Genomic DNA, 26,998 nt, shown 5'->3' with positions numbered 1-26,998 from the left:
TGTGCATGTTTGCATGCCTCGGTGTATGTGTATTCACATGTTCACTCCTTTTCATATGACCCAACAACTGAAAGTGAATTAAACTGAAAACAATCAGTCAGAAATCTCTCCTGTGCCAGTGCTTGACTTGGACTGAAATAGGAGTCGATACTCATTTTGGGTACCGGTACTGTTTATATTTAGGTGCAGGAGCTCCACAATACATTTGAGCTACTATTCTATAAGAGGAACAGGAGCTCAAGCAGTAGAACATTTGAGGTGTTGGTACTCAGCTCCGGTGAGCTCCTCCTGCCCAAGTCAAGCATGGCTCCTGTCACTGTGACAGTTCATAGATGTGGCTAAAGCTATGTATCCAGACCTACCTCACTGTATGGATAGGGTATATGGTATTATTTATCTAGTTTGATTTCAGACTAATAGTTAACTATGGATATTTAAGGATGTATTCACACTGTATTCACACATTCAATTTATTTTCATTGGTTAGGGTTTCATGTATCCTAATAATCAATGTAGTTTTATTACCTGTTTTATTGGTATAGTTTTATTTCCTGGCTATATGATTGCAATAACTACTATTGTAATTATATGGAAGTTATAATAGTTTATAGTTGAATTAATATAGCCTATGTTTTTCATATAGTTGAATAATTGTATCATGCATATAATAGGATATTGAAATACTGTAGGCCTAGTTTAAAATAATTTTATTTGTTTTTACAACGTTTTATTGATTTACAACAGTTAGGTAATACATGATATATGTTAATGAAGGCATGAGCAGGGGTGAATGGTGTGACGAGCTTTCTGCTCTCTGATTGGACGAAGCGCGCCGACATGCAACTGGAGTTATCCCGATTGACGCATTGTTCGCCAATGAGCACCGGCCAGAGGCGGGGCAAGCCGAACACCCAGCCAGACTCGCATATCAGAGAGAACGACAGGAGTGGCTGGATTCTAACTTAAAAATTTACACACCTATCTATGTGTTTAAGTGTGTGTGAATTTATGTGTGTGCACGTGTTGGCATAAACAATCTGTGTTGGATTTTAAAAGCAAAAGCTTTTTAATCTTGCATCGCTCGCTCCCAACTAAAGGTCATAGAAGATCGATTGTTCCTAGAAGGGATTTTCTCTCTGGAAAAGTCCCATTGGACCATCATCAGGCCAAGTAGACCAACAGAGCGGTAAAAATGGATCCGTTGCTGTATCTTGGTGGACTGGTAGTACTGTTTCTATTGTGGATCAAGGTGAAAGGCTTAGACTACGTGATCGTTCATCAGAGATGGATATTCGTCTGTCTGTTTCTGCTGCCGCTCTCAGTCATATTTGATGTGTATTATTACCTGCGCGCGTGGCTCATCTTCAAGATGTGTTCCGCGCCTAAACAGCACGACCAGCGCGTACGGAACATCCAGAGACAAGTAAGAACACTAGGCTGAATATCAATTATGTATGCACTCCTGTGATTATACTCTATTTAAATAAACTGTTAATATTAAAGGCCCCGAACAGTCATTCTGATTCCCATGTAAAATAGCCTCTTGTGTGACTAAAATATCACCCATAATATTTGTTTTGGATAGGAGTGGAAATTTATTTGAGAAAATTACTAACTACCAGGAAGTTTGAAAAGACAGTGTGAGTGGGCAGGGAGCTTAAATTCATGAGCTTGCCTTGACTGACAGCTATAAAACGCCGATGTCAAGCAACTTGGATTCAGTGCTGCAATAATCATCAAGAAAATTTGGTGATACACAAAGCAACTCAAACAACATTGAAATTGCATCAATGATGTCAATGTTTTTTATATATACACATCTCCCGTTTGGCATGTCTCTTGTTATGTGGTTCACAGCAACACTGACTGATGTGTTGACTTGACAACTGCATCAGGGTTTTGAACGGCCCTCCCCCTTTTCTTCCATGCTGGCGGAAGCCTTAGGTAGCAAGTAACTAGCTAACACCAGACACAGATGAAGCCCTGGGTAGCCAGTAACTAGCTAACACCAGACACAGATGAAGACCGAGGTAGCCAGTAACTAGCTAACACCAGGCACAGATGAAGCCCTAGGTAGCCAGTAACTAGCTAACACCAGACACAGATGAAGACCTAGGTAGCCAGTAACTAGCTAACACCACACAGATGAAGACACAGTAATGAAGACCTAGGTAGCCAGTAACTAGCTAACACCAGGCACAGATGAAGCCCTAGGTAGCCAGTAACTAGCTAACACCAGACACAGATGAAGACCTAGGTAGCCAGTAACTAGCTAACACCAGGCACAGATGAAGCCCTAGGTAGCCAGTAACTAGCTAACACCAGACACAGATGAAGCCCTAGGTAGCCAGTAACTAGCTAACACCAGACACAGATGAAGACCTAGGTAGCCAGTAACTAGCTAACACCAGACACAGATGAAGACCTAGCCAGGTAACACCAGACACAGATGAAGACCTAGGTAGCCAGTAACTAGCTAACACCAGGCACAGATGAAGCCCTAGGTAGCCAGTAACTAGCTAACACCAGGCACAGATGAAAGGGGAAACATGTAAGTATCTTTGCCAGAGATAAATAAGGTAAACTTTTAAATATATTTGCTGACACCCTACTGTAACCCTACTGTTGGCACCAGTAGAGTAGCTATCTAGCTATATAAACTACGCCCCACTACAAACACGCCTTCTTCAATGTTGGTTACAAAGCGGTACTTATTTAGATTAGGTAAGAGAACATCATGTTATCATTGGTGTATTAAAACGAGGGTTAGGGTGATGTCACCTTAACCCCTCAATAATCCCGCCTCCTGAATCGAAGTGTTTGACATGGGGGAGGAGACCAGTAACTTTATGATCAAACGTTATCAAAGTAGAAGCAACAGTGATTTTTCATAATTTGGTCACCATACTGTACTTTGATCTGGTTTAATTCAAATGTCATTGATCAGGACTCTCAATTCCATTCCATTACACATTAGAGTCATTGGACGAAGGTGTCTTCTGTAGGGGGGAGTTTTGTTAAGATCCCTGATGCTCGGTCTGAACATTAATATGCATCGCTTGCTGTACAGTTTTGGAAGCATAAGGACCTTATCTTTCATATCAGTGAGAAATCATTAAAAAAAGTTTATATTGATACACGCCTTGATAGGGTTAGTGTTCCTACACGGCCGTGTCTCCATGCTACAGCGCTTGTTTAAGGTAAACAGACGGAAGACAAGAGGCGACCAACTGTGCTAATTAGTTATCTAGCATGTGTGTAAGTGTAACTCAGGAAGTGTAGCAGAAGTGTCGTTTCGTCGGATGGACACACCCATAGCTGAATGGATCTGTGCAAACACTAGCTGTAGTAGTTATCTTTTTTATTTGAAGTATTGTTTCTCACTGATGAAAGATAAGGGCCATATGTTTTGAAAGCCGTATCGCAAGCAAATATGCGTAGGCCTACTGTCTTAATAAAACAATCAACATTTCCAGATGTTGCACACAGCGTTCAGACAATCAGGTTGCAGCAGTCTGTTGTTTATACCCCTGCCTGAACACAGTGCAGCAACATCAGGATGTAGCATTGGCCATTCTAGCATGGTGGTGGAAAATATTGTTTTATTAAGACAGTACACATATTTTCCCAGTTCTTTTAGGTCGGTGGACCATTAAATCGAGTTGAGGAAACCGATGCCTTTGCAGCCTGAATGAAGGATGTTTTATGTATGAGCCGGTCGCTGGGGGAAACAATTGCATAGCCAGCTGAGCACATTGAAGTCAAACTCAGATTAAACAAGATAGTGCCATCTGGTGGCCGGTTGGGCCTCTACTAGATGTTGACTGATTAATCAGAATGGCCACTTAATTAGGGAAGATTTCAAGTTTTCATAACAATCGGTAATCAGCATTTTTGGACATCGATCATGGCCGATTACATTGCACTCCACGAGGAGACTGCGTGGCAGGCTGACGACCTGTTATGCGAGTGGAGCAAATCAAATCAAATTTTATTTGTCACATACACATGGTTAGCAGATGTTAATGCGAGTGTAGCGAAATGCTTGTGCTTCTAGTTCCGACAATGCAGTAATAACCAACAAGTAATCTAACTAACAATTCCTAAACTACTGTCTTATACACAGTGTAAGGGGATAAAGAATATGTACATAAGGATATATGAATGAGTGATGGTACAGAGCAGCATAGGCAAGATACAGTAGATGGTATCGAGTACAGTATATACATATGAGATGAGTATGTAAACAAAGTGGCATAGTTAAAGTGGCTAGTGATACATGTATTACATAAGGATGCAGTCGATGATATAGAGTACAGTATATACGTATGCATATGAGATGAATAATGTAGGGTAAGTAACATTATATAAGGTAGCATTGTTTAAAGTGGCTAGTGATATATTTACATCATTTCCCATCAATTCCCATTATTAAAGTGGCTGGAGTTGAGTCAGTGTCAGTGTGTTGGCAGCAGCCACTCAATGTTAGTGGTGGCTGTTTAACAGTCTGATGGCCTTGAGATAGAAGCTGTTTTTCAGTCTCTCGGTCCCAGCTTTGATGCATCTGTACTGACCTCGCCTTCTGGATGATAGCGGGGTGAACAGGCAGTGGCTCGGGTGGTTGATGTCCTTAATGATCTTTATGGCCTTCCTGTAACATCGGGTGGTGTAGGTGTCCTGGAAGGCAGGTAGTTTGCCCCCGGTGATGCGTTGTGCAGACCTTACTACCCTCTGGAGAGCCTTACGGTTGAGGGCGGAGCAGTTGCCGTACCAGGCGGTGATACAGCCCGCCAGGATGCTCTCGATTGTGCATCTGTAGAAGTTTGTGAGTGCTTTTGGTGACCAGCCGAATTTCTTCAGCCTCCTTAGGTTGAAGAGGCGCTGCTGCGCCTTCTTCACGATGCTGTCTGTGTGAGTGGACCAATTCAGTTTGTCTGTGATGTGTATGCCGAGGAACTTAAAACTTGCTACTCTCTCCACTACTGTTCCATCGATGTATATATCCCATTTAGCAGACGCTTTTGTCCAAAGCGACTTACAAGTCGGCTGGGGCCACTACTTTTACATATGGGTGGCCCCAGCGGGAATCGAACCCACGACGCTTGGCGTTGCAAGCGCCATGCTCTACCGACTGAGCCACACAGGACCCATAGGGGGTGGATAGGGGGTGTTCCCTCTGCTGTTTCCTGAAGTCCACAATCATCTCCTTAGTTTTGTTGACATTGAGTGTGAGGTTATTTTCCTGACACCACACTCCGAGGGCCCTCACCTCCTCCCTGTAGGCCGTCTCGTTGTTGTTGGTAATCAAGCCTACCACTGTTGTGTCGTCCGCAAACTTGATGATTGAGTTGGGCGTGCGTGGCCACGCAGTCGTGGGTGAACAGGGAGTACAGGAGAGGGCTCAGAATGCACCCTTGTGGGGCCCCAGTGTTGAGGATCAGCGGGGAGGAGATGTTGTTACCTACCCTCACCACCTGGGGCGGCCCGTCAGGAAGTCCAGTACCCAGTTGCACAGGGCGGGGTCGAGACCCAGGGTCTCGAGCTTGATGACGAGCTTGGAGGGTACTATGGTGTTGAATGCCGAGCTGTAGTCGATGAACAGCATTCTCACATAGGTATTCCTCTTGTCCAGATGGGTTAGGGCAGTGTGCAGTGTGGTTGAGATTGCATCGTCTGTGGACCTATTTGAGCGGTAAGCAAATTGGAGTGGGTCTAGGGTGTCAGGTAGGGTGGAGGTGATATGGTCCTTGACTAGTCTCTCAAAGCACTTCATGATGACGGAAGTGAGTGCTACGGGCGGTAGTCGTTTAGCTCAGTTACCTTAGCTTTCTTGGGAACAGGAACAATGGTGGCCCTCTTGAAGCATGTGGGAACAGCAGACTGGTATAGGGATTGATTGAATATGTCCGTAAACACACCAGCCAGCTGGTCTGCGCATGCTCTGAGGGCGCGGCTGGCGATGCCGTCTGGGCCTGCAGCCTTGCGAGGGTTAACACGTTTAAATGTTTTACTCACCTCGGCTGCAGTGAAGGAGAGACCGCATTTTTCTGTTGCAGGCAGTGTCAGTGGCACTGTATTGTCCTCAAAGCGGGCAAAAAAGTTATTTAGTCTGCCTGGGTGCAAGACATCCTGGTCCGTGACTGGGCTGGATTTCTTCCTGTAGTCCGTGATTGACTGTAGACCCTGCCACATGCCTCTTGTGTCTGAGCCGTTGAATTGGGATTCTACTTTGTCTCTGTACTGACGCTTAGCTTGTTTGATAGCCTTACGGAGGGAATAGCTGCATTGTTTGTATTCAGTCATGTTACCAGACACCTTGCCCTGATTGAAAGCAGTGGTTCGCGCTTTCAGTTTCACGCGAATGCTGCCATCAATCCAAGGTTTCTGGTTAGGGAATGTTTTAATCGTTGCTATGGGAACGACATCTTCAATGCACGTTCTAATGAACTCGCACACGAATCAGCGTATTCGTCAATGTTGTTATTTGACGCAATACGAAACATGTCCCAGTCCACGTGATGGAAGCAGTCTTGGAGTGTGGAATCAGCTTGGTCGGACCAGCGTTGGACAGACCTCAGCGTGGGAGCTTCTTTTTTAGCTTTTGTCTGTAGGCAGGTATCAGCAAAATGGAGTCGTGGTCAGCTTTTCCGAAAGGGGGCGGGGCAGGGCCTTATATGCGTCGCGGAAGTTAGAGTAACAGTGATCCAAGGTTTTTCCGCCCCTGGTTGCGCAATCGATATGCTGATAAAATTTAGGGAGTCTTGTTTTCAGATTAGCCTTGTTAAAATCCCCAACAACGATGAATGCAGCCTCCGGATAAATGGTTTCCAGTTTGCAAAGAGTTAAATAAAGTTCGTTCAGAGCCATCGATGTGTCTGCTTGGGGGGGGGATATATACGGCTGTGATTATAATCGAAGAGAATTCTTTTGGTAGATATGCGGTCTACATTTGATTGTGAGGAATTCTAAATCAGGTGAACAGAAGGATTTGAGTTCCTGTATGTTTCTTTCACCATGCCTCGTTAGCCATAAGGCATACACCCCCACCCCTCTTCTTACCAGAAAGGTGTTTGTTTCTGTCGGCGCGATGCGTGGAGAAACCCGTTGGCTGCACCGCTTCGGATAGCGTCTCTCCAGTGAGCCATGTTTCCGTGAAGCACAGAACGTTACAGTCTCTGATGTCCCTCTGGAATGCTACCCTTGCTCGGATTTCATCAACCTTGTTGTCAAGAGACTGGACATTAGCAAGAAGAATGCTAGGAAGTGGGGCACGATGTGCCCGTCTCCGTAGTCTGACCAGAAGACCGCCACGTTTCCCTCTTATTCGGCAAGGAGCCAAGGTAAGGTGCTAGCTATTATTAAACATATCTTATAAAAAAACAATCATAATCACTAGTTAACTACACATGGTTGATGATATTACTAGTTTATCTAGCTTGTCCTGCGTTGCATATACAGTGGGGGAAAAAAGTATTTAGTCAGCCACCAATTGTGCAAGTTCTCCCACTTAAAAAGATGAGGCCTGTAATTTTCATCATAGGTACATTTCAACTATGACAGACAATTAGAAAAAAAAATGTAGGATTTTTAATACATTTATTTTCAAATTATGGTGGATTTGTTCAGTAACAAAAGTTTCTCAATACTTTGTTATATACCCTTTGTTGGCAATGACAGAGGTCAAATGTTTTCTGTAAGTCTTCACAAGGTATTCACACACTGTTGCTGGTATTTTGGCCCATTCCTCCATGCAGATCTCCTCTAGAACAGTGATGTTTTGGGGCTGTTGCTGGGCAACACTAACTTTCAACTCCCTCCAAAGATTTTCTATGGGGGTGAGATCTGGAGACTGGCTAGGCCACTCCAGGACCTTGAAATGCTTCTTACGAAGCCACACCTTCGTTGCCCGGGCGGTGTGTTTGAGATCATTGTCATGCTGAAAGACCCAGCCACGTTTCATCTTCAATGCCCTTGCTGATGGTAGGCTTTGTTACTTTGGCCCCAGCTCTCTGCAGGTCATTCACTAGGTCCCCCCCGTGTGGTTCTGGGATTTTTGCTCACCGTTCTTGTGATAATTTTGACCCCACGGGGTGAGATCTTGCGTGGAGCCCCAGATCGAGGGAGATTATCAGTGGTCTTGTATGTCTTCCATTTCCTAATAATTGCTCCCACAGTTGATTTCTTCAAACCAAGCTGCTTACCTATTGCAGATTCAGTCTTCCCAGCCTGGTGCAGGTCTACTTTTTGTTTCTGGTGTCCTTTGACAGCTCTTTGGTCTTGGCCATAGTGGAGTTTGGAGTGTGACTGGTTGTGGACAGGTACTCTGGAACAGGTGCAATTAATACAGGTAACGAGTGGAGGACAGAGGAGCCTCTTAAAGAAGTTACAGGTCTGTGAAAGCCAAAATCTTGCTTGTTTGTAGGTGACCAAATACTTATTTTCCACCATAATTTGCAAATTAATTAATTAAAAATCCTACAATGTGATTTTCTGGATTTTTTCCCCCTCATTTTGTCTGTCATAGTTGAAGTGTACCTATGATGAAAATTACAGGCCTCTCTCATCTTTTTAAGTGGAGAACTTGCACAATTGGTGGCGCGCTGCCTGTTAATTTATCATTGAATCACAGCCTACTTCGCCAAACGGGTCATTTAACAAGCGCATTCGCAAAAAAAGCACTGTCGTTGCACCAATGTGTACTTAACCATAAACATCAACGCCTTTCTTAAAATCAATGCATATTTAGTTAATATTGCCTGCTAACATGAATTTCTTTTAACTAGGGAAATTGTCACTTCTCTTGCGTTCTGTGCAACAGAGTCAGGGTATATGCAGCAGTTTGGGCCGCCTGGCTCATTGCGAACTAATTTTCCAGAATTTTACGGAATTATGACAACATTGAAGATTGTGCAATCTAACAGCAATATTTAGACTTACGGATGCCACCCGTTAGATAAAATACAGAACGGTTCCGTATTTCCCTGAAAGAATAAACGTTTTGTTTTCGAAATGATAGTTTCCGGATTTGACCATAATAATTACCAAAGGCTCGTATTTCTTTGTGTTATTATATTATAATTAAGTCTATGATTTGATAGAGCAGGTTGACTGAGTGGCGGTAGGCAGCACCAGGCTTGTAAGCTTTCATTCAAACAGCACTTTACTGCGTTTGCCAGCAGCTCTTCGCAATGCTTCAAGCATTGCGCTGTTTATGACTTCAACTTTATCAACTCCCGAGATTAGGCTGGCAATACTAAAGTACCTATTAGAACATCCAATAGTCAAAGGTATATGAAATACAAATGGTATAGAGAGAAATAATCCTATAATAACTACAACCTAAAACTTCTTACCTGAGAATATTGAAGACTCATGTTAAAAGGAACCACCAGCTTTCATATGTTCTCATATTCTGAGCAAGGAACTTAAACATTAGCTTTTTTACATGGCACATATTGCACTTTTACTTTCTTCTCCAACACTTAGTTTTTACATTATTTAAACTAAATTGAAAATGTTTATTTATTTGAGACTAAATAGATTTTATTGATGTATTATATTAAGTTAAAATAAGTGTTCATTCAGTATTGTTGTAATTGTCATTATTACATATATATATATATATATATATATATAAAAACCGTCCGATTTAATCGCCATTGTTTTTTTTTGGGGTCCTCCAATAATCGGTATCGGAGTTGAAAAAACATAATCGGTCGACCTCTAGCCTCTACTCTACTACCCTACATGTAAAGGTCTATTAATTGATAACTTGTGCAGTGCTATTACAATCTAAATTATAACATGTTATGTTATCTGGACCTTCACACAGGTTCCTGATAACAACCCCAGATGTGTGCGTGTGTGTGTTCCTAAACACAGATCCCTGATAACACCAGATGATAACAGATCAAATTATAATGCATTTTATGTGTGTGTGTGACTGTGCTGTTAAATTCCGGGGATGAGGGACTTTAATCCCCCTCTTCCTAAAGGGATTTTGGAAAGAACAAGGGATTTGGGAATGGATAACAAACTGTGCAGGGTTCACTGCGTAGATCTCGGAATGTGTGGCAGTGTGTGAGTGTATTCTGGGAGCTCAGCATTTCATCATGGTATCAGGTATTGTATTTACCTTGTGTCGGTTCAAAGTTCAAATTCTTGCTTCCATGTGTTATGTTCTGTAGGGATTAATTTACAGGGAAAAGCAGGAGTACGGCTTTAATAATTGGGCGATTTTAGCATGTAAATCTTGGTGGTGTAAAAAAAAAAGAAGTGGGATGCATGCCAGCAAAGCCACAACACTAAACAATACATTAATTGCACTATAACGGTGACACATGGTGCACACAAACTGTTAGGGCTTACATAAAGCTGTGTCCCAACAGCAGAGTCCCAACAGCAGTCCCAACACCTTACCACAAAGCGTAAATGACGCAAAGCGTCAATACAGGAATAAGATCTAATCATACTACACCGGCTATGACGCTCGTCGGATGTGGCAGGGCTTGCAAACCATTACAGACTACAAAGGGAAGCACAGCCGAGAGCTGCCCAGTCACGAGCCTACCAGACGAGCTAAACTACTTCTATGTTCGCTTCGAGGCAAATAACACTGAAACATGCATGAGAGCACCAGCTGTTCTGGAAGACTGCGTGATCACGCTCTCCGCAGCCAATGTGAGTAAGACCTTTAAACATGTCAACATACACAAGGCCGCAGGGCCAGACGGATTACCAGGACGTGTACTGCGAGCATGCGCTGACCAACTGGCAAGTGTCTTCACTGACATTTTCAACCTCTCCCTGTTCGAGTCTGTAATACCAACATGTTTTAAGCAGACCACCATAGTGCCTGTGTCCAAAAACACTAAGGTAACCTGCCTAAATGACTACAGACCCGTAGCACTCACATCTGCAGCCATGAAGTGCTTTGAAAGGCTGGTCATGGCTTACATCAACAACCTCATCTCAGAAGCCCTGGACCCACTCCAATTTGCATACCGCCCAAAAAGATCTGCAGATGCAATCTCTATTGCACTCCACACTGCCCTTTTCCACCTGGACAAAAAGATCACTTATGTGAGAATGCTTTTCATTGACTATGGCTCAGCGTTCAACACCATAGTACCCTCAAAGTTATTCACTAAGCTAAGGATCCTGGGACTAAACACCTTCTGTAACTGGATCCTGAACTTCCCGACGGGCCGCCCCCAGGTGGTGAGGGTAGATAACAACACATCCGCCACGGCAGGTTACCTTAGTGTTTTTGGGCACAGGCACTGTGGTGGTCTGCTTAAAACATGTTGGTATTACAGACTCAATCAGGGACATGTTGAAAATGTCAGTGAAGACACCTGCCAGTTGGTCAGCACATGCCCGCAGCACACGTCCTGGTAATCCGTCTGGCCCCGTAGCCTTGTGTATGTTGACCTGTTTAAAGGTCTTACTCATGTCGGCTACGGAGAGCGTGATCACACAGTCGTTCAGAACAGTTGATGCTTTCATGCATGCCTCAGTGTTGCTTGCCTTGAAGCGAGCATAGAAGTGATGTAGCTCGTCTGGTAGGCTCGTGTCACTGGGAAGCTTGCGACTGTGCTTCCCTTTATAGTCTGTAATAGTTTGCAAGCCCTGACACATAAGACGAGCGTTGGAGCTGGTGTAGTATGATTCAATCTTAGCCCTGTATTGATGCTTTGCCTGTTTGATGGTTCGTCACAGGGCATAGCAGGATTTCTTGTAAGCTTCCGGGTTAGAGTCCTGCACCTTGAAGGCGGCAGCTCTACCCTTTAGTTCAGTGCGAATGTTGCCTGTAATCCATGGCTTCTGGTTGGGGTATGTACGTACAGTCACTGTGGGGACGATGTCCTCAATGCACTAATTGATAAAGCCAGTGACTGATGTGGTGTACATCGGAAGAATCCCGGAACATGTTCCAGTCTGTGCTAGCAAAACAGTCCTGTAGTTTAGCATCTACTTCATCTGACCACCTTTTTATAGACCAAGTCACTGGTGCTTCCTGCTTTAATTTTTCCTTGTAAGCAGGATAGAGTTCTGGTCTGATTTACCAAATAGAGGGTGAGGGAGAGCTTTGTACGCGTCTCTGTGTGTGGAGTACAGGTGATCTAGAATTTTTTTCCCCTCTGGTTGCACATTTAACATGTTGATAGAAATTTGGTAGAAATTATTTAAGTTTCCCTGCATTAAAGTATCTGGCCACAAGGACCGCCACCTCTGGGTGAGTGGTTTCCTGTTTTCTTATTTCCTTATACAGCTGACTGAGTGCGGTCTTTGTGCCAGCATCTGTCTGTGGTAGTAAAAAACTCTCTAGGCAAGTAGTGTGGCGTATATAAAAAATGATTTCCGATTGTTATGAAAACTTGAAAACGGCCCGAATTAATCGGCCATTCCGATTTAATCGGTTGACCTCTAGTGCTAACATAATTGCAAAAGGGTTTTCTAATGATCAATTAGCCTTTTAAAATTATAAACTTGGATTAGCTAACAACATGCCATTGGAACACAGGAGTGATGGTTGCTGATAATGGGCTTCTGTACGCCTATGTAGATATTCCATAAAAAAAAGATGTTTCCAGCTACAAGTCATTTACAACATTAACAATGTCTGCACTGTATTTCTGATCAATTTGAAATTTTAAGACAAAAAATGTGCTTTTCTTTCAAAAACAAGGACATGTATATTTTTTCTTTGCCCCACCTGCCCTGAATGACGGGTCACCACTGCTTCTGTGCCATAAAGTTCCAGACCTTTAGGCAGGGGACATAGTGTTCAGAGTGGTTAGAGAGGCAAGCCAGCAACTGGAGCGTTGCCAGTTCGAATCCTGGGTCTGACGGCGGGGGGGAAAATCAGGTGTGAAGTGAGCTGGCAACAGGAAGGTTGCTGGTACCAAATCCTAGAATCCATTGCCTGCTGTTGTGCCCTTGAACAAGGTACTTAACCCCCAACAACAACAGCTCCCCGGGCGCACTGTGTGGCAGCCCCCCCACACCTCTCCAAAACCTGTATGTGTATGTACACGTGTCTTTCAAAGGGTTTGGTTAAAAGCGTCAAGTCAAATTTTGGTAGGACCTTGTGTGCAATTTACAAATAAATTGAGCTTAATCAATCTAAACTATAATACTGTCTGTGTGTTGCAGGTGCGCGAATGGAGGAAGGAGGGGGGGAAAACCCACATGTGTACAGGTCGTCCAGGCTGGCTGACTGTCTCTCTCAGAGTGGGGAAATACAAGAAGACCAATAAGAACATCATGATCAACATGATGGACATACTGGAGGTGGACACACAGAGACAGGTAGGAGATCAAACACACACACTGTAGCTCTGTATATAAAAGTGTGTGTGTGTGTAAACCCGTATGACCTGGACATGTGCATGTATAACAGGTGGTTCGTGTGGAGCCCCTGGTCAACATGGGCCAGATAACTTCTCTCCTCAACTCCCTGGGCTGGACTCTGCCTGTGCTGCCAGAACTGGACGATCTCACTGTCGGTACGCTACGCATCTCGTTACCATATCATCTGCATATCATCCTCATATATTGGTTGTATATGGCTCAGGTTATATTGTGTGGTGGTATGTGTTATTTTATAAACTGGGTGGTTCGAGCCCTGAATGCTGATTGGCTGACAGCTGTGGTATATCAGACTACAGGTATGACAAAACATGTATTTTTACTGCTCTAATTACATTGCTAACCAGTTTATAATAGAAATAAGGCACCTCGGGGGTCTGTGGTATATGGCCAATATACCAAGTCTAAGGGCTGTATCCAGGCACTCCATGTTGTGTCAGGCTTAAGAACAGACCTTAGCCGTGGTATATTGGCCATATACCACAAATCCCTGAGGTGCCTTATTGCTTAGGTATATGGTTTAGTGTTATAATGTAGTATATATTGTTGTATGGCTATGTTATATGCTAGATTTTTTATTTATTGTTCTCTGAACACGCTCATGATATGATGCTGAAGTACAAAGATAAGTACAACAATCAAACTAATAGTAGTATTTTAAAGGGTAATAAAAAAAACCTGTGGTACGCATTAATGTTATAAAATAATCGTTCTATTTATTGTTATCGCATCAATTCAGGCAATTTATCGCAATATGGAATTTTGTCCATATTGCCCAGCTCTAGTATATACACGTATCTTTCCATGATACTGACCAGGTGAATCCAGGTGAAAGCTACTGTACGATCCCTTATTGATATCACCTGTTAAATCCACTTCAATCAGTGTAGATGAAGGGGAGGAGAACAGTTAAAGAAGAATGTTTAAGTCTTGAGACAACTGAGATATGGATTGTGTATGTGTGTCATTCAGAGGGTGAATGGGCAAGACAAAAGATTTAATTGCTTTTGAACGGGGTATGGTAGTAGTTGCCAGGCGCACCGGTTTGTGTCAAGCACTGTACCACTGTTGGCTATTTCACATTCAACAGTTTCCCGTGAGTATCAAGAATGGTCCACCAGCTAAAGGGCATCCAGCCAACTTGAAAAACAATCCAAATCTACACTGATTTGAAGTGGATTTAACAAGTGTCATCAATAAGGGATCAAGGCCTTCACCTGGTCAGTCTATGTCATGGAAAGAGTAGGTGTTCGTAATGTTTTGTACACTCAGTGTATGGTGGGATATGTTGTTGTCCTATACAACGACTGTCAAATTGTCACCCAGAGGGGTATACTACGAAGGCAAATATTCTGAAATAACCTTTTATTTTTTTTAAAGATGAGTGTGAAATATGCATGGTCTAATTCTCTCAACAACCAAAAACACATATCTATGTTTAGCTTTCTTAATCTACGGGATCGGTGTCCCTATACTGGGACGGTTGAGCTAACGTGCGCTAATGTGATTAGCATGATGATTTAAGTAATAAGAAAATGTCTCAGGACATAGACATGTCTTATATGGTCAGAAAGCTTCAATTCTTGTTAATCTAACTGCACTGTCCAATTTACAGTAGCTATTACAGTGAAAAAATATCATGATATTGTTTGAGGAGAGTGCACAACAACAAAAAATTTATCACGGCAACTGGTTTGATACATTTACCTCTGAAGGTAAATAATGTAATTACATTCAGTACTCTTGCTCTGATTTGTCATCCTGAGGGTCCCAGAGATAAAATGTAGCATAGTTTTGTTTGATAAAATCAATTTTTATATTCAAATGTAGGAACTGGGATCTACAGTTTGAACCCCTGCTGTCTCTGGCTCCACACCCATCCCGCCTGGTCATCTAGATGTGTGCCAGTTAGTGTATAAGCTAATTATCTATCATGTATGACATTCCCTGGAGAGTGTAAACTCTTATTTTGTATTACCATATCATTTTTGTATGTTCTCTATAGTTATGTCCTTGAAAATGTATCAATTGACCAATTCGGAACATTTGGGCAGACTTGATACAAAATATAGTCCAGTATATTAAGGCTTCACTGGATCAATGTGAAACTTTGCACACACACTGCTAAATCTAAATTGCGCCTAAACTGCAATATTATATGATGGCCTTTCTCTTGCATTTCAAAGATGATGGGGAAAAAAGGAAAAAAAATATTAAAAGCTCATGTTTTTTCGTTTGTATTATCTTTTACCAGATCTAATGTGTTATATTCTCCAACATTCATTTAACATTTCCACAAACTTCAAAGTGTTTCCTTTCAAATGGTATCAAGAATATGCATATCCTTGTTTCAAGTCCTGAGCTACAGGCAGTTAGATTTGTGTGTGTTATTTTAGGTGAAAATTGAAAAAAAGGGTCAGATCCCCCAAACATCAGTAGTTATTTCTGGTTGTTTATCAAAGTTAGCTGGCTAACTCGTTGATTGTCGTATACTTCTCTGTAGTTTAGCATTTCCATGGTATATCATCCATCACAGGGTTGTTATTTTGGGTTGTGATAACCATCACACTCTCTTATTGGATTGGATGATACATGGTTTATAGATGGTAGAGTTCCGAAGGTGAAACTCAGAGGAAATGGTTTCGGGAGTGCACAGCGCCCCTGGATCAGATTCCATAATGGTTTTACGGATCCATGAATGTTAGATCAACAGCTTAATGTTTTCCCATCAGCACGCTGTAGATTAATCTGGATTTCCACAGAGACTCTCTCTCTCTCTCACACACACACTCTCACACACACACACACACACACACACACAACCGAGGAACTGTTTCCTGCTCTGTGTTTACCCTGCTCTCTTCATTTTCACCTGTGAGGGTATTGAGTTCCCCGAATCCCTAAAGTGTCCTCACTTTTGTCAGTGTTGTTTTTGTTGTCCTGTGCTCTTCTATGTTGTTGTTATTATTTTTATTTTTTTTACAGTTTGTTATTATTCTGTTTTCAATGAACCGTCAGAATAAACAGCATTTGACAAATACCTTGTCAGTGCACGTCCATATAACATAATAATAATCATTACATGCTTATCAATAACATACTGTAAGGAGCATTCATAGTACATGCAAGCAACAATATACGCTACGCTAATTGATTCCAACATCATTAGAAAAACAAAAAAATAGGATGAATTAGAAAATAACCCCCCCCCCAAACACCACATCCCACCCGAGTGACTCTTTAGATTTAACTCCTCGTAGCAAGAGATCTTACACTGAGCTGCATTTCACCACATTAACAAGGTTCTTTCATTGTCACCTTGAGAATGAGAAGTGGACTATTCCAAAAGAACAATATATCTAAAAACTAGAAGACCCATTGGAGCCATGCCAGTGTATGTGGGGGCTTCCATCTTAAGACAAGGTACTGCTGTATCTTGACTGTTCCTGAGCATTAGGGCTGCAGGTAGCCTAGTGGTTAAAGCGTTGGGCTAGTAACCGAAAGGTCGCCAGACCGAATCCCGAGCTGACAAGGTAAAAACCTGTCGTTCTGCCCCTGAACAAGACAGTTAACCCACTTTTCCTAGGCCGTCATTGTAAATAAGAATGTGTTCTTAATTAACTGACGTTCATAGTTAAATGAAAGTTATATTTAAAAGATACTATTCCCCCATTTTTTACTAAATAATCAAGCCTTCTCCCCTCTCTCTCTCTCTCTTTCTCTCTCTCTCTCTAGGAGGTCTTGTGATGGGTACAGGTATTGAGTCGTCCTCTCATATCTATGGACTCTTCCAGCACATCTGTGTTGCCTTTGAGCTGGTGCTGGCTGATGGCAGCCTGGTCCGCTGTACTGAGGTGAGCATAGCTCTCTTTACTGTTTGACTCTTTGAGAAAACCTTGTAGTCGGAGACTATGTTAGTAATACTACAGACCTCCAGTTCTATAACTAACAGAGTAATACTACATACCTCTAGTTCTATATCAAACAGAGCAATACTACATACCTCTAGTTCTATACCTAACATAGTAATACTACATACCTCTAGTTCTATACCTAACATAGTAATACCTACAGACCTCCAGTTCTATACCTGACATAGTTATAGAACTGGAGGTTTGTAGTATTACTAACAGAGTAATACTACAGACCTCCAGTTCTATAACAGACCTCCAGTTCTATAATACATAGTAATACTACAGACCTCCAGTTCTATAACTAACATAGTAATACTACATGACCTCCAGTTCTATAACTAACAGAGTAATACTACAGACCTCCAGTTCTATAACTAACATAGTAATACTACAGACCTCCAGTTCTATAACATAGTAATAACAGACCTCCAGTTCTAATAATACTACAGACCTCCAGTTCTATAACAGTAATACTACAGTAATACTACAGACCTCCAGTTCTATAACAGAGTAATACTACAGACCTCCAGTTCTATAACATAGTAATACTACAGACCTCCAGTTCTATAACAGACCTCCAGTTCTATAACATAGTAATAGACCTCCAGTTCTACTAACATAGTAATACTACAGACCTCCAGTTCTATAACATAGTAATACTACAGACCTCCAGTTCTATAACATAGTAATACTACATGACCTCCAGTTCTATAACTAACATAGTAATACTACAGACCTCCAGTTCTATAACATAGTAATACTACAGACCTCCAGTTCTATAACATAGTAATACTACAGACCTCCAGTTCTATAACATAGTAATGCTACAGACCTCCTAACAGACCTCCAGTTCTATAACATAGTAATACTACAGACCTCCAGTTCTATAACATAGTAATACTACAGACCTCCAGTTCTATAACATAGTAATACTACAGACCTCCAGTTCTAACATAGTAACTAACATAGTAATACTACAGACCTCCAGTCCTATAACATAGTAATACTACATGACCTCCAGTTCTATAACTAACATAGTAATACTACAGACCTCCAGTTCTATAACTAACATAGTAATGCTACAGACCTCCAGTTCTATAACATAAGTAATCCAGTTCTAACAGACAGACCTCCAGTTCTATAACAGAGTAATGCTACAGACCTCCAGTTCTATAACATAGTAATGCTACATGACCTCCAGTTCTATAACATAGTAATACTACAGTTAACTAGTAATACTACAGACCTCCAGTTCTATAACATAGTAATACTACAGACCTCCAGTTCTATAACTAACATAGTAATACTACAGACCTCCAGTTCTATAACAGAGTAATGCTACAGACCTCCAGTTCTATAACACAGACCTCCAGTAATGCTACATGACCTCCAGTTCTATAACAACATAGTAAGTGACCTCCATCTATAACTACAGACCTAATACTACAGACCCAGTTCTATAACAGAGTAATACTACAGACCTCCAGTTCTATAACATAGTAATACTACAGACCTCCAGTTCTATAACATAGTAATGCCACATGACCTCCAGTTCTATAACATAGTAATACTACAGACCTCCAGTTCTATAACATAGTAATACTACAGACCTCCAGTTCTATAAACATAGTAATACTACATGACCTCCAGTTCTATAACAGACCTCCAGTTCTAGTTCTATAACATAGTAATACTACAGACCTCCAGTTCTATAACATAGTAATACTACAGACCTCCAGTTCTATAACATAGTAATACTACAGACCTCCAGTTCTATAACATAGTAATAACAGACCTCCAGTTCTATAACTAACATAGTAATACTATACTAACATAGTAATACTACAGACCTCCAGTTCTATAACTAACATAGTAATACTACAGACCTCCAGTTCTATAACATAGTAATACTACAGACCTCCAGTAATACTACAGACCTCCAGTTCTATAACAGAGTAATACTACAGACCTCCAGTTCTATAACATAGTAATACTACAGACCTCCAGTTCTATAACATAGTAATACTACAGACCTCCAGTTCTATAATAACATAGTAATACTACAGACCTCCAGTTCTATATAACATAGTAATACTACAGACCTCCAGTTTCATAGTAATATAACAGTTCTATAACATAGTAATACTACAGACCTCCAGTTCTATAACTAACATAGTAATAACATAGTAATACAGACCTCCAGTTCTATAACATAGTAATAACAGACCTCCAGTTCTATAACAAGTAACTACAGACCTCCAGTTCTATAACTAACATAGTAATACTACAGACCTCCAGTTCTATAACTAACATAGTAATACTACAGACCTCCAGTTCTATAACTAACATAGTAATACTACAGACCTCCAGTTCTATAACATAGTAATACTACAGACCTCCAGTTCTAGTAAACAGACCTCCAGTAATAACTACAGACCTCCAGTTCTATAATAACATAGTAATACTACAGACCTCCAGTTCTATAACATAGTAATACTACATGACCTCCAGTTCTATAACTAACATAGTAATACTACATGACCTCCAGTTCTATAACTAACATAGTAATGCTACAGACCTCCAGTTCTATAACATAGTATAACAGACCTCCAGTAAATAGCTACAGACCTCCAGTTCTATAACAGAGTAATGCTACAGACCTCCAGTTCTATAACATAGTAATGCTACAGACCTCCAGTTCTATAACACCTCCAGTAATACTACAGACCTCCAGTTCTATAACATAGTAATACTACAGACCTCCAGTTCTATAATAACATAGTAATGCTACATGACCTCCAGTTCTATAACTAACATAGTAATACTACAGACCTCCAGTTCTATAACTAACATAGTAATGCTACAGACCTCCAGTTCTATAACATAGTAATGCTCCAGTTCAGACCTTCCAGTTCTATAACAGACCTCAGTAATGCTACAGACCTCCAGTTCTATAACATAGTAATGCTACATGACCTCCAGTTCTATAACATAGTAATACTACAGACCTCCAGTTCTATAACATAGTAATACTACAGACCTCCAGTTCTATAACATAGTAATACTACAGACCTCCAGTTCTATAACTAACATAGTAATACTACAGACCTCCAGTTCTATAACTAACATAGTAATACTACAGACCTCCAGTTCTATAACTAACATAGTAATGCTACAGACCTCCAGTTCTATAACTAACATAGTAATACTACAGACCTCCAGTTCTATAACTAACATAGTAATCCAGTTCTAACAGACCTCCAGTTTCTAATAACATAGTAATGCTACAGACCTCCAGTTCTAGTAATAACAGACCTCCAGTAATAGTAATACTACAGACCTCCAGTTCTATAACATAGTAATGCCACATGACCTCCAGTTCTATAACATAGTAATACTACAGACCTCCAGTTCTATAACATAGTAATACTACAGACCTCCAGTTCTATAACATAGTAATGCTAACATGACCTCCAGTTCTATAACAGACCTCCAGTAATACTACAGACCTCCAGTTCTATAACTAACATAGTAATACTACAGACCTCCAGTTCTATAACATAGTAATCCAGTTCTATAACTACACTGACCTCCAGTTCTATAACAGACCTCCAGTTCTATAACATAGTAATACTACAGACCTCCAGTTCTATAACATAGTAATACTACAGACCTCCAGTTCTATAACAAGTAATGCTACAGACCAGTTCTAACTAACAGTTCTCCATAACATAGTAATCCAGTTCTAACAGACCTCCAGTTCTATAACATAGAAATGCTACATGACCTCCAGTTCTATAAACTAACATAGTAATACTACAGACCTCCAGTTCTATAACATAGTAATACTACAGACCTCCAGTTCATAGTAATATAACATAGTAATACTACAGACCTCCAGTTCTATAACTAACATAGTAATACTACAGACCTCCAGTTCTATAACATAGTAATGCTACATGACCTCCAGTTCTATAACTAACATAGTAAAACTACATGACCTCCAGTTCTATAACTAACATAGTAATGCTACAGACCTCCAGTTCTATAACTAACATAGTAATGCTACATGACCTCCAGTTCTATAACTAACATAGTAATACTACACAGACCTCCAGTTCTATAACTACAGAGTAATGTAATGCTACAGACCTTCAGTTCTATAACAGACCTCCAGTAAATGCTACAGACCTCCAGTTCTAATAACAGACCTAACAGTTCAGACCTCCAGTTCTATAACAAGTAACTACAGACCTCCAGTTCTATAACTAACATAGTAATACTACAGACCTCCAGTAATAACTACAGACCTCCAGTTCTATAACATAGTAATACTACATGACCTCCAGTTCTATAACTAACATAGTAATACTACAGACCTCCAGTTCTATAACTAACATAGTAATACTACAGACCTCCAGTTCTATAATAACATAGTAATACTACATGACCTCCAGTTCTATAACTAACATAGTAATACTACAGACCTCCAGTTCTATAATAGAGTAATACTACAGACCTCCAGTTCTTTAACTAACATAGTATTACTACAGACCTCCAGTTCTATAAGTAACATAGTAATACTACAGACCTCCAGTTCTATAACATAGTAATACTACAGACCTCCAGTTCTATAACATAGTAATACTACAGACCTCTCATTCTATAACTAACAGAGTAATACTACAACCCTCCAATCCATTAGTAAACACAAGCCAACACCTAGCTAAAGCTAATCTGGAAACAAAGGTTTCACAGTACAACAAGAGAGCGAAGGAAAGAGTTAGAAAGGAGGAGCACTGTTTCTGTCCCCTGCTGTGTCTCTCTTACAGGAGGGGAACTGTTGTTCTGTGTGTTTGTGTTCTCTAACAGGAGGAGAATTCTGACCTGTTCCACGCGGTTCCTTGGTCCTGTGGAACTCTGGGGTTCCTGGTTGCCGCGGAAATAAAGATTGTCCCTGCGAGGTTGTGGGTTCGTTTGCAGTATGAGCCAATCAGAGGGCTGGAGAACATCTGCCGTCGGTTCAGTGAGGCGTCTGAGGACAAGAACAACACATTTGTAGAAGGACTGCAGTACTCACTGGATGAAGCTGTTATCATGACTGGCACTATGACTGACACCGCTGAACACGACAAGGTGAGAGAGGGAAAGCGAGAAAGAATGACCGGGTACACTGAGAAGGACAAGCGAGGAGGAGAGTGCTGTCTGTCTGCAAGATCTAACCATATCCCTCCTCTCTGTGTGTGTGTTTCAGATCAACCGGATCGGCCTGCACTATAAGCCTTGGTTCTTCAAGCACGTTGAGAGATACTTGACAGAGAACAAGAAAGCAGTAGAGTACATCCCTCTTCGCCATTACTACCACAGACACACACGATCCATCTTCTGGGAGCTCCAGGTACACACACACACGCACACACACACACACACACACGCACACACACACACACACACACACAACACACACACACACACACACACACACACAATGCATTAGACAGATGATACAGAGTGACCCTTTTATCCTGCAGATTTCAGCATGTCATCATATTCTCCACCAGCTCATGCATTAGTCTCCCTAATGCATGCACACACACACTGCTATTAGGAAGTCATGTGTGGTTTGCTGGTAATTGTTTCTTTCCTAACCTTAAATGATGTTATAAATAATGTAGTTTTTTTCTGGCAGACAGAGGATGTTGTTGTTGGGGAAGAGGGAGAGGATGGGTAAGGAGGCAGTTTTACAGCTTCCTGATATTCTATGCTTATTGAGGGTCGTGGTCTGTAGGGCGTACATTACAATAGCTAAACGTTCTGAAATGTACTGGACACCACTGCACTGCTGGAAAGCTGATTCCTGTTCACATGAATGTGTCTCCAGGACATCATCCCGTTTGGTAACCACCCAGTGTTCCGGTGGTTGTTTGGCTGGATGGTTCCTCCTAAGATCTCTCTGTTGAAGCTGACCCAGGGAGAGACCATCAGACAGCTGTATGAGCAGCACCATGTTGTCCAGGACATGCTGGTCCCCATGAAACACATCCAGACCGCTATCGCACGCTTCCACCAGGACATCCACGTAAGACACATACTTTGCATGATTCCACAGCGTAACATATACCCTAATAAATTAGACAAACTCAAGTGTGACTGAGTTGGTATGTCTCGTTTTAAGGGTGTGACTGAGTTGGCATGTCTCGTTGTAGGGGTGTGACTGAGTTGGCATGTCTCGTTGTAGGGGTGTGACTGAGTTGGCATGTCTCGTTGTAGGGGTGTGACTGAGTTGGCATGTCTCGTTGTAGGGGTGTGACTGAGTTGGCATGTCTCGTTGTAGGGGTGTGACTGAGTTGGCATGTCTCATGTTGTGACTAGGGGTGTGACTGAGTTGGCATGTCTCGTTGTAGGGGTGTGACTGAGTTGGCATGTCTCGTTGTAGGGGTGTGACTGAGTTGGCATGTCTCGTTGTAGGGGTGTGACCGAGTTGGCATGTCTCGTTGTAGGGGTGTGACCGAGTTGGCATGTCTCGTTGTAGGGGGTGACTGAGTTGGACCGTTGTAGTGACTGGCATGTCTCGTTGTAGGGGTGTGACTGAGTTGGCATGTCTCGTTGTAGGGGGGTGTTGACCGTTGAGAGTTGGCATGTCTCGTTGTAGGGGTGTGACCGAGTTGGCATGTCTCGTTGTAGGGGTGTGACCGAGTTGGCATGTCTCGTTGTAGGGGTGTGACCGAGTTGGCATGTCCCTCCCTGCAGGTGTACCCTCTGTGGTTGTGTCCGTTCATGCTCCCCCCGGGCCGGGGGATGGTTCATCCTAAAGGTGAGGAGGCAGAGCTGTATGTGGACATCGGAGCGTATGGAGAACCCGGAGTTAAACACTTCCAGGCTAAAGCCTCGTGTAGACAGCTGGAGCAGTTTGTCAGAGAGGTTCACGGGTAAGTTTCTTAACACACACACACACACACATATACCAACCCTTACACACACACACCCCAACAGGGAATAGAGAGTAGGGAGTTAGAGTTCAGATTGTGATGATGTGTGTGTGTCTCCAGGTTCCAGATGCTGTATGCTGATGTGTACATGGAGCGCAGTGAGTTCTGGGAGATGTTTGACGGGACGTTGTATCACCGTCTGAGGAAGGAGCTTGGCTGTCAGGACGCTTTCCCCGAGGTCTACGACAAGATCTGCAAAGCTGCACGACACTGACCTCTAACCTCGGATCCTTTCAACTCTACCAGCAACAATATGAAGATGAGAGCCTTTAAGGAGTGTTTGCACCATGTTCTCATCCTGTTTGTATGGTTAATTCCACTGAATGTGAATGTGCTGATGAAGCAAACACAGCCCTAACACTTGCCTGTTTTGACGTCTAACCTCTGACCCCTAACCCCAACACCAGCCTCTAGCTCATAACCCTAGGAGAGACCTGTGCTGTCATTTGTTTGTTTTAACATTCCTTAATTTGACTATCAAGGGGTATATTTCCTTAGTTCAAATGACTGGACATCTTACAGACTGTGGCTTTAATGATGTAATGCCCTCTGCCTGTTATACAACACATATCCAGTCTGCTCTTCCATCTATCATGTGTTTAGAATCTATCCTGACATATGGAGCATGTTTCTTTGTGTCCACTGTGATCACATCACTCCGCCTTAAACTCATCTGATGATTATTGGTTCGCACGTCATCTGTAGTGTTTAATCGATCACATTTTCCTCTGGCTTGTGGAAGAACAGTCACCTGTTCTCAGTCCGTGTGTGTGTGTGTGTGTGTGTGCGCGTGTTCAGAGAGAAAAGGACTGCTTTTGTCCACATAAATGTTTTTGTTGATGTATGATAATAAAGTTTGATTTGTCAACAGTAAATCTCTACTACTTTCTACGGTACCAAACATAGACATCTTATATTGATCAACATAGATTTGAGTATAGTTGAAAAATAAAACTTTGAAATCTGATGGTTGAATCCTAAGTCTGGGGCGTGCTGCTTGTGTGTATGCTGTGTGCCTTTGCAGCAGTCATCACAGCGTTCCTTCTGGGCGGCACCAGGAAACTCCCTGAAACGCACAAGCTCTGTCAGAGAAAGGTCTCTGTCGTTTCAGGTCGAGTATCACTGTGTGTGTGTGTGTTACTGTGAGTGCTCGTCTCTGTCAGGTTTGTGACGGTATCTCCGTGTCTGGGATCTGAAGGAGGAGGTGTGGCCATTGTCAGTCTAACCCCACCCCTTTTCTGCAATGTCATAACAACCAGAACCAACTGTGCTCTGATTGGAGGAGAGGAAAGGAATACAGGGGTCATGGTTAGAGGTGAAGGGTTAGGTTTAACGGGGGGGTAGAGGAGAGGAAGGGGTGTGACTCAGAAGTGCATGGGACTAGGAACATCTGAGGAGAGAGCGATGGAGAGGAAAAATAAATGGGGAGAAGATAAGGGTATTAATTATTTTTCTACCATTTGGGTCGGGTTGGATGTTACAGGTTACCTAGAATGTTTGGAGTGCATTGGGACAGGGTTAGGGGTCAACGGTTAGGGTACTCGTGGCAGGTTGAGGGCATTGGGACAGAGTACTGTGGTAGATTCTGGAACGTCTGGGTACTAATCCAACATTCCAAACATACCGTGGTTCTGCGTCTCATGACGACACAGCTCCTCTCCAAACCCCATATACACACCATGATATTTGGAGTCAGGTTCATACACTTCTGCACGCTAGAGAGAAAACGTTAAGGTGGTGGTCACTTGCAGTTTAATATGTTCTAAGGTGTGTCTGTGATGGTGGGAGACTGTGTGTGTGAGCCAGGATGTAAGGGTGTGATTTTAGTGTCTGTATATTACCGGGGAGCTGAGGTGCATTATGGGTGCTCCATTTGACCCCGCCCACTTCTCCAACACTCCCTTTACCATAGCAACCAGTGCCTGGCATCCAGCTCTGTGCACACATATGTTGAGACGGAATAAGGCGCTTTGAGCATCACAGAGAAAGATTGATCCAAATCTAATCTACCTTGAATGATTGTAGCCAGTTGATACCTGCTTTTAACATGGTATTACCATGGGGCATATCGTCCAGTGTACTGAGTATAACATATTGTGTTCTCTTGCCCTCTAGTGGTGTACTGTGGTACCTGTGTGTGTTGTGGTACCCGTGCGTTTCTGAACCTCTCTACTCTGCTGTCACACACTCTTCTCACGCTGCCTGGTTTCTTCTGTAGCTCCTCTATAAAGTCTGCTGTTCTGTAGGTTCATGGACCCACTTTCAGGCACTGGTTGCTACGCCACCCTCCCGCCCTGAGGCAGCCACCCTGCTGTCTTCTAAATCTCAGCCTCCTTCAGCCCAAAGGAGGCCAAGCCAAAGCCGACTGCAGTCCCTTACTGTGCCACCAGGGGCGCCGCCTAAACTGCAGTCCCTTACTGTGCCACCAGGGGCGCCACCTAAACTGCAGTCCCTTACTGTGCCACCAGGGGCACCGCCTAAACTGCAGTCCCTTGCTATGCCACCAAGGGTACCACCCATACTGCAGTCCCTTGCTGTAACACTAGAGGTACTGCAGTCCCTTGCTGGAACACTAGAGGTACCACCCATACTGCAGTCCCCTGCTGTAACACTAGAGGTACCGCCCATACTGCAGTCCCTTGCTGTAACACTAGAGGTACCACCCATACTGCAGTCCCTTGCTGTAACACTAGAGGTACCGCCCATGCCACCAAGGGTACC

At 42.4% G+C, this 26,998-nt stretch overlaps 1 protein-coding gene across 1 annotated transcript; it reads left to right on the top strand.

The window, feature by feature from the left end:
• The first annotated feature begins 908 nt into the window (after window positions 1–908).
• Window positions 909–25,152, top strand: dhcr24 (24-dehydrocholesterol reductase). The gene is made up of 9 exons (XM_064989456.1): window positions 909–1,423; window positions 13,159–13,314; window positions 13,406–13,511; window positions 17,110–17,228; window positions 22,161–22,424; window positions 22,543–22,686; window positions 23,170–23,367; window positions 24,039–24,217; window positions 24,338–25,152. The coding sequence occupies exons 1-9, from the start codon at window positions 1,193–1,195 to the stop codon at window positions 24,489–24,491; spliced, it is 1,551 nt and encodes a 516-aa protein (XP_064845528.1). The 5' UTR covers window positions 909–1,192; the 3' UTR covers window positions 24,492–25,152.
• The last annotated feature ends 1,846 nt before the right edge of the window (window positions 25,153–26,998 follow it).

Source organism: Oncorhynchus masou, chromosome 15, assembly GCF_036934945.1.
Source record: "Oncorhynchus masou masou isolate Uvic2021 chromosome 15, UVic_Omas_1.1, whole genome shotgun sequence".
Classification (NCBI taxonomy): domain Eukaryota; kingdom Metazoa; phylum Chordata; class Actinopteri; order Salmoniformes; family Salmonidae; genus Oncorhynchus; species Oncorhynchus masou.
The sequence above is the reverse complement of the archived record's forward strand: the minus strand, read 5'-3'. Positions and strand labels throughout refer to the sequence as shown.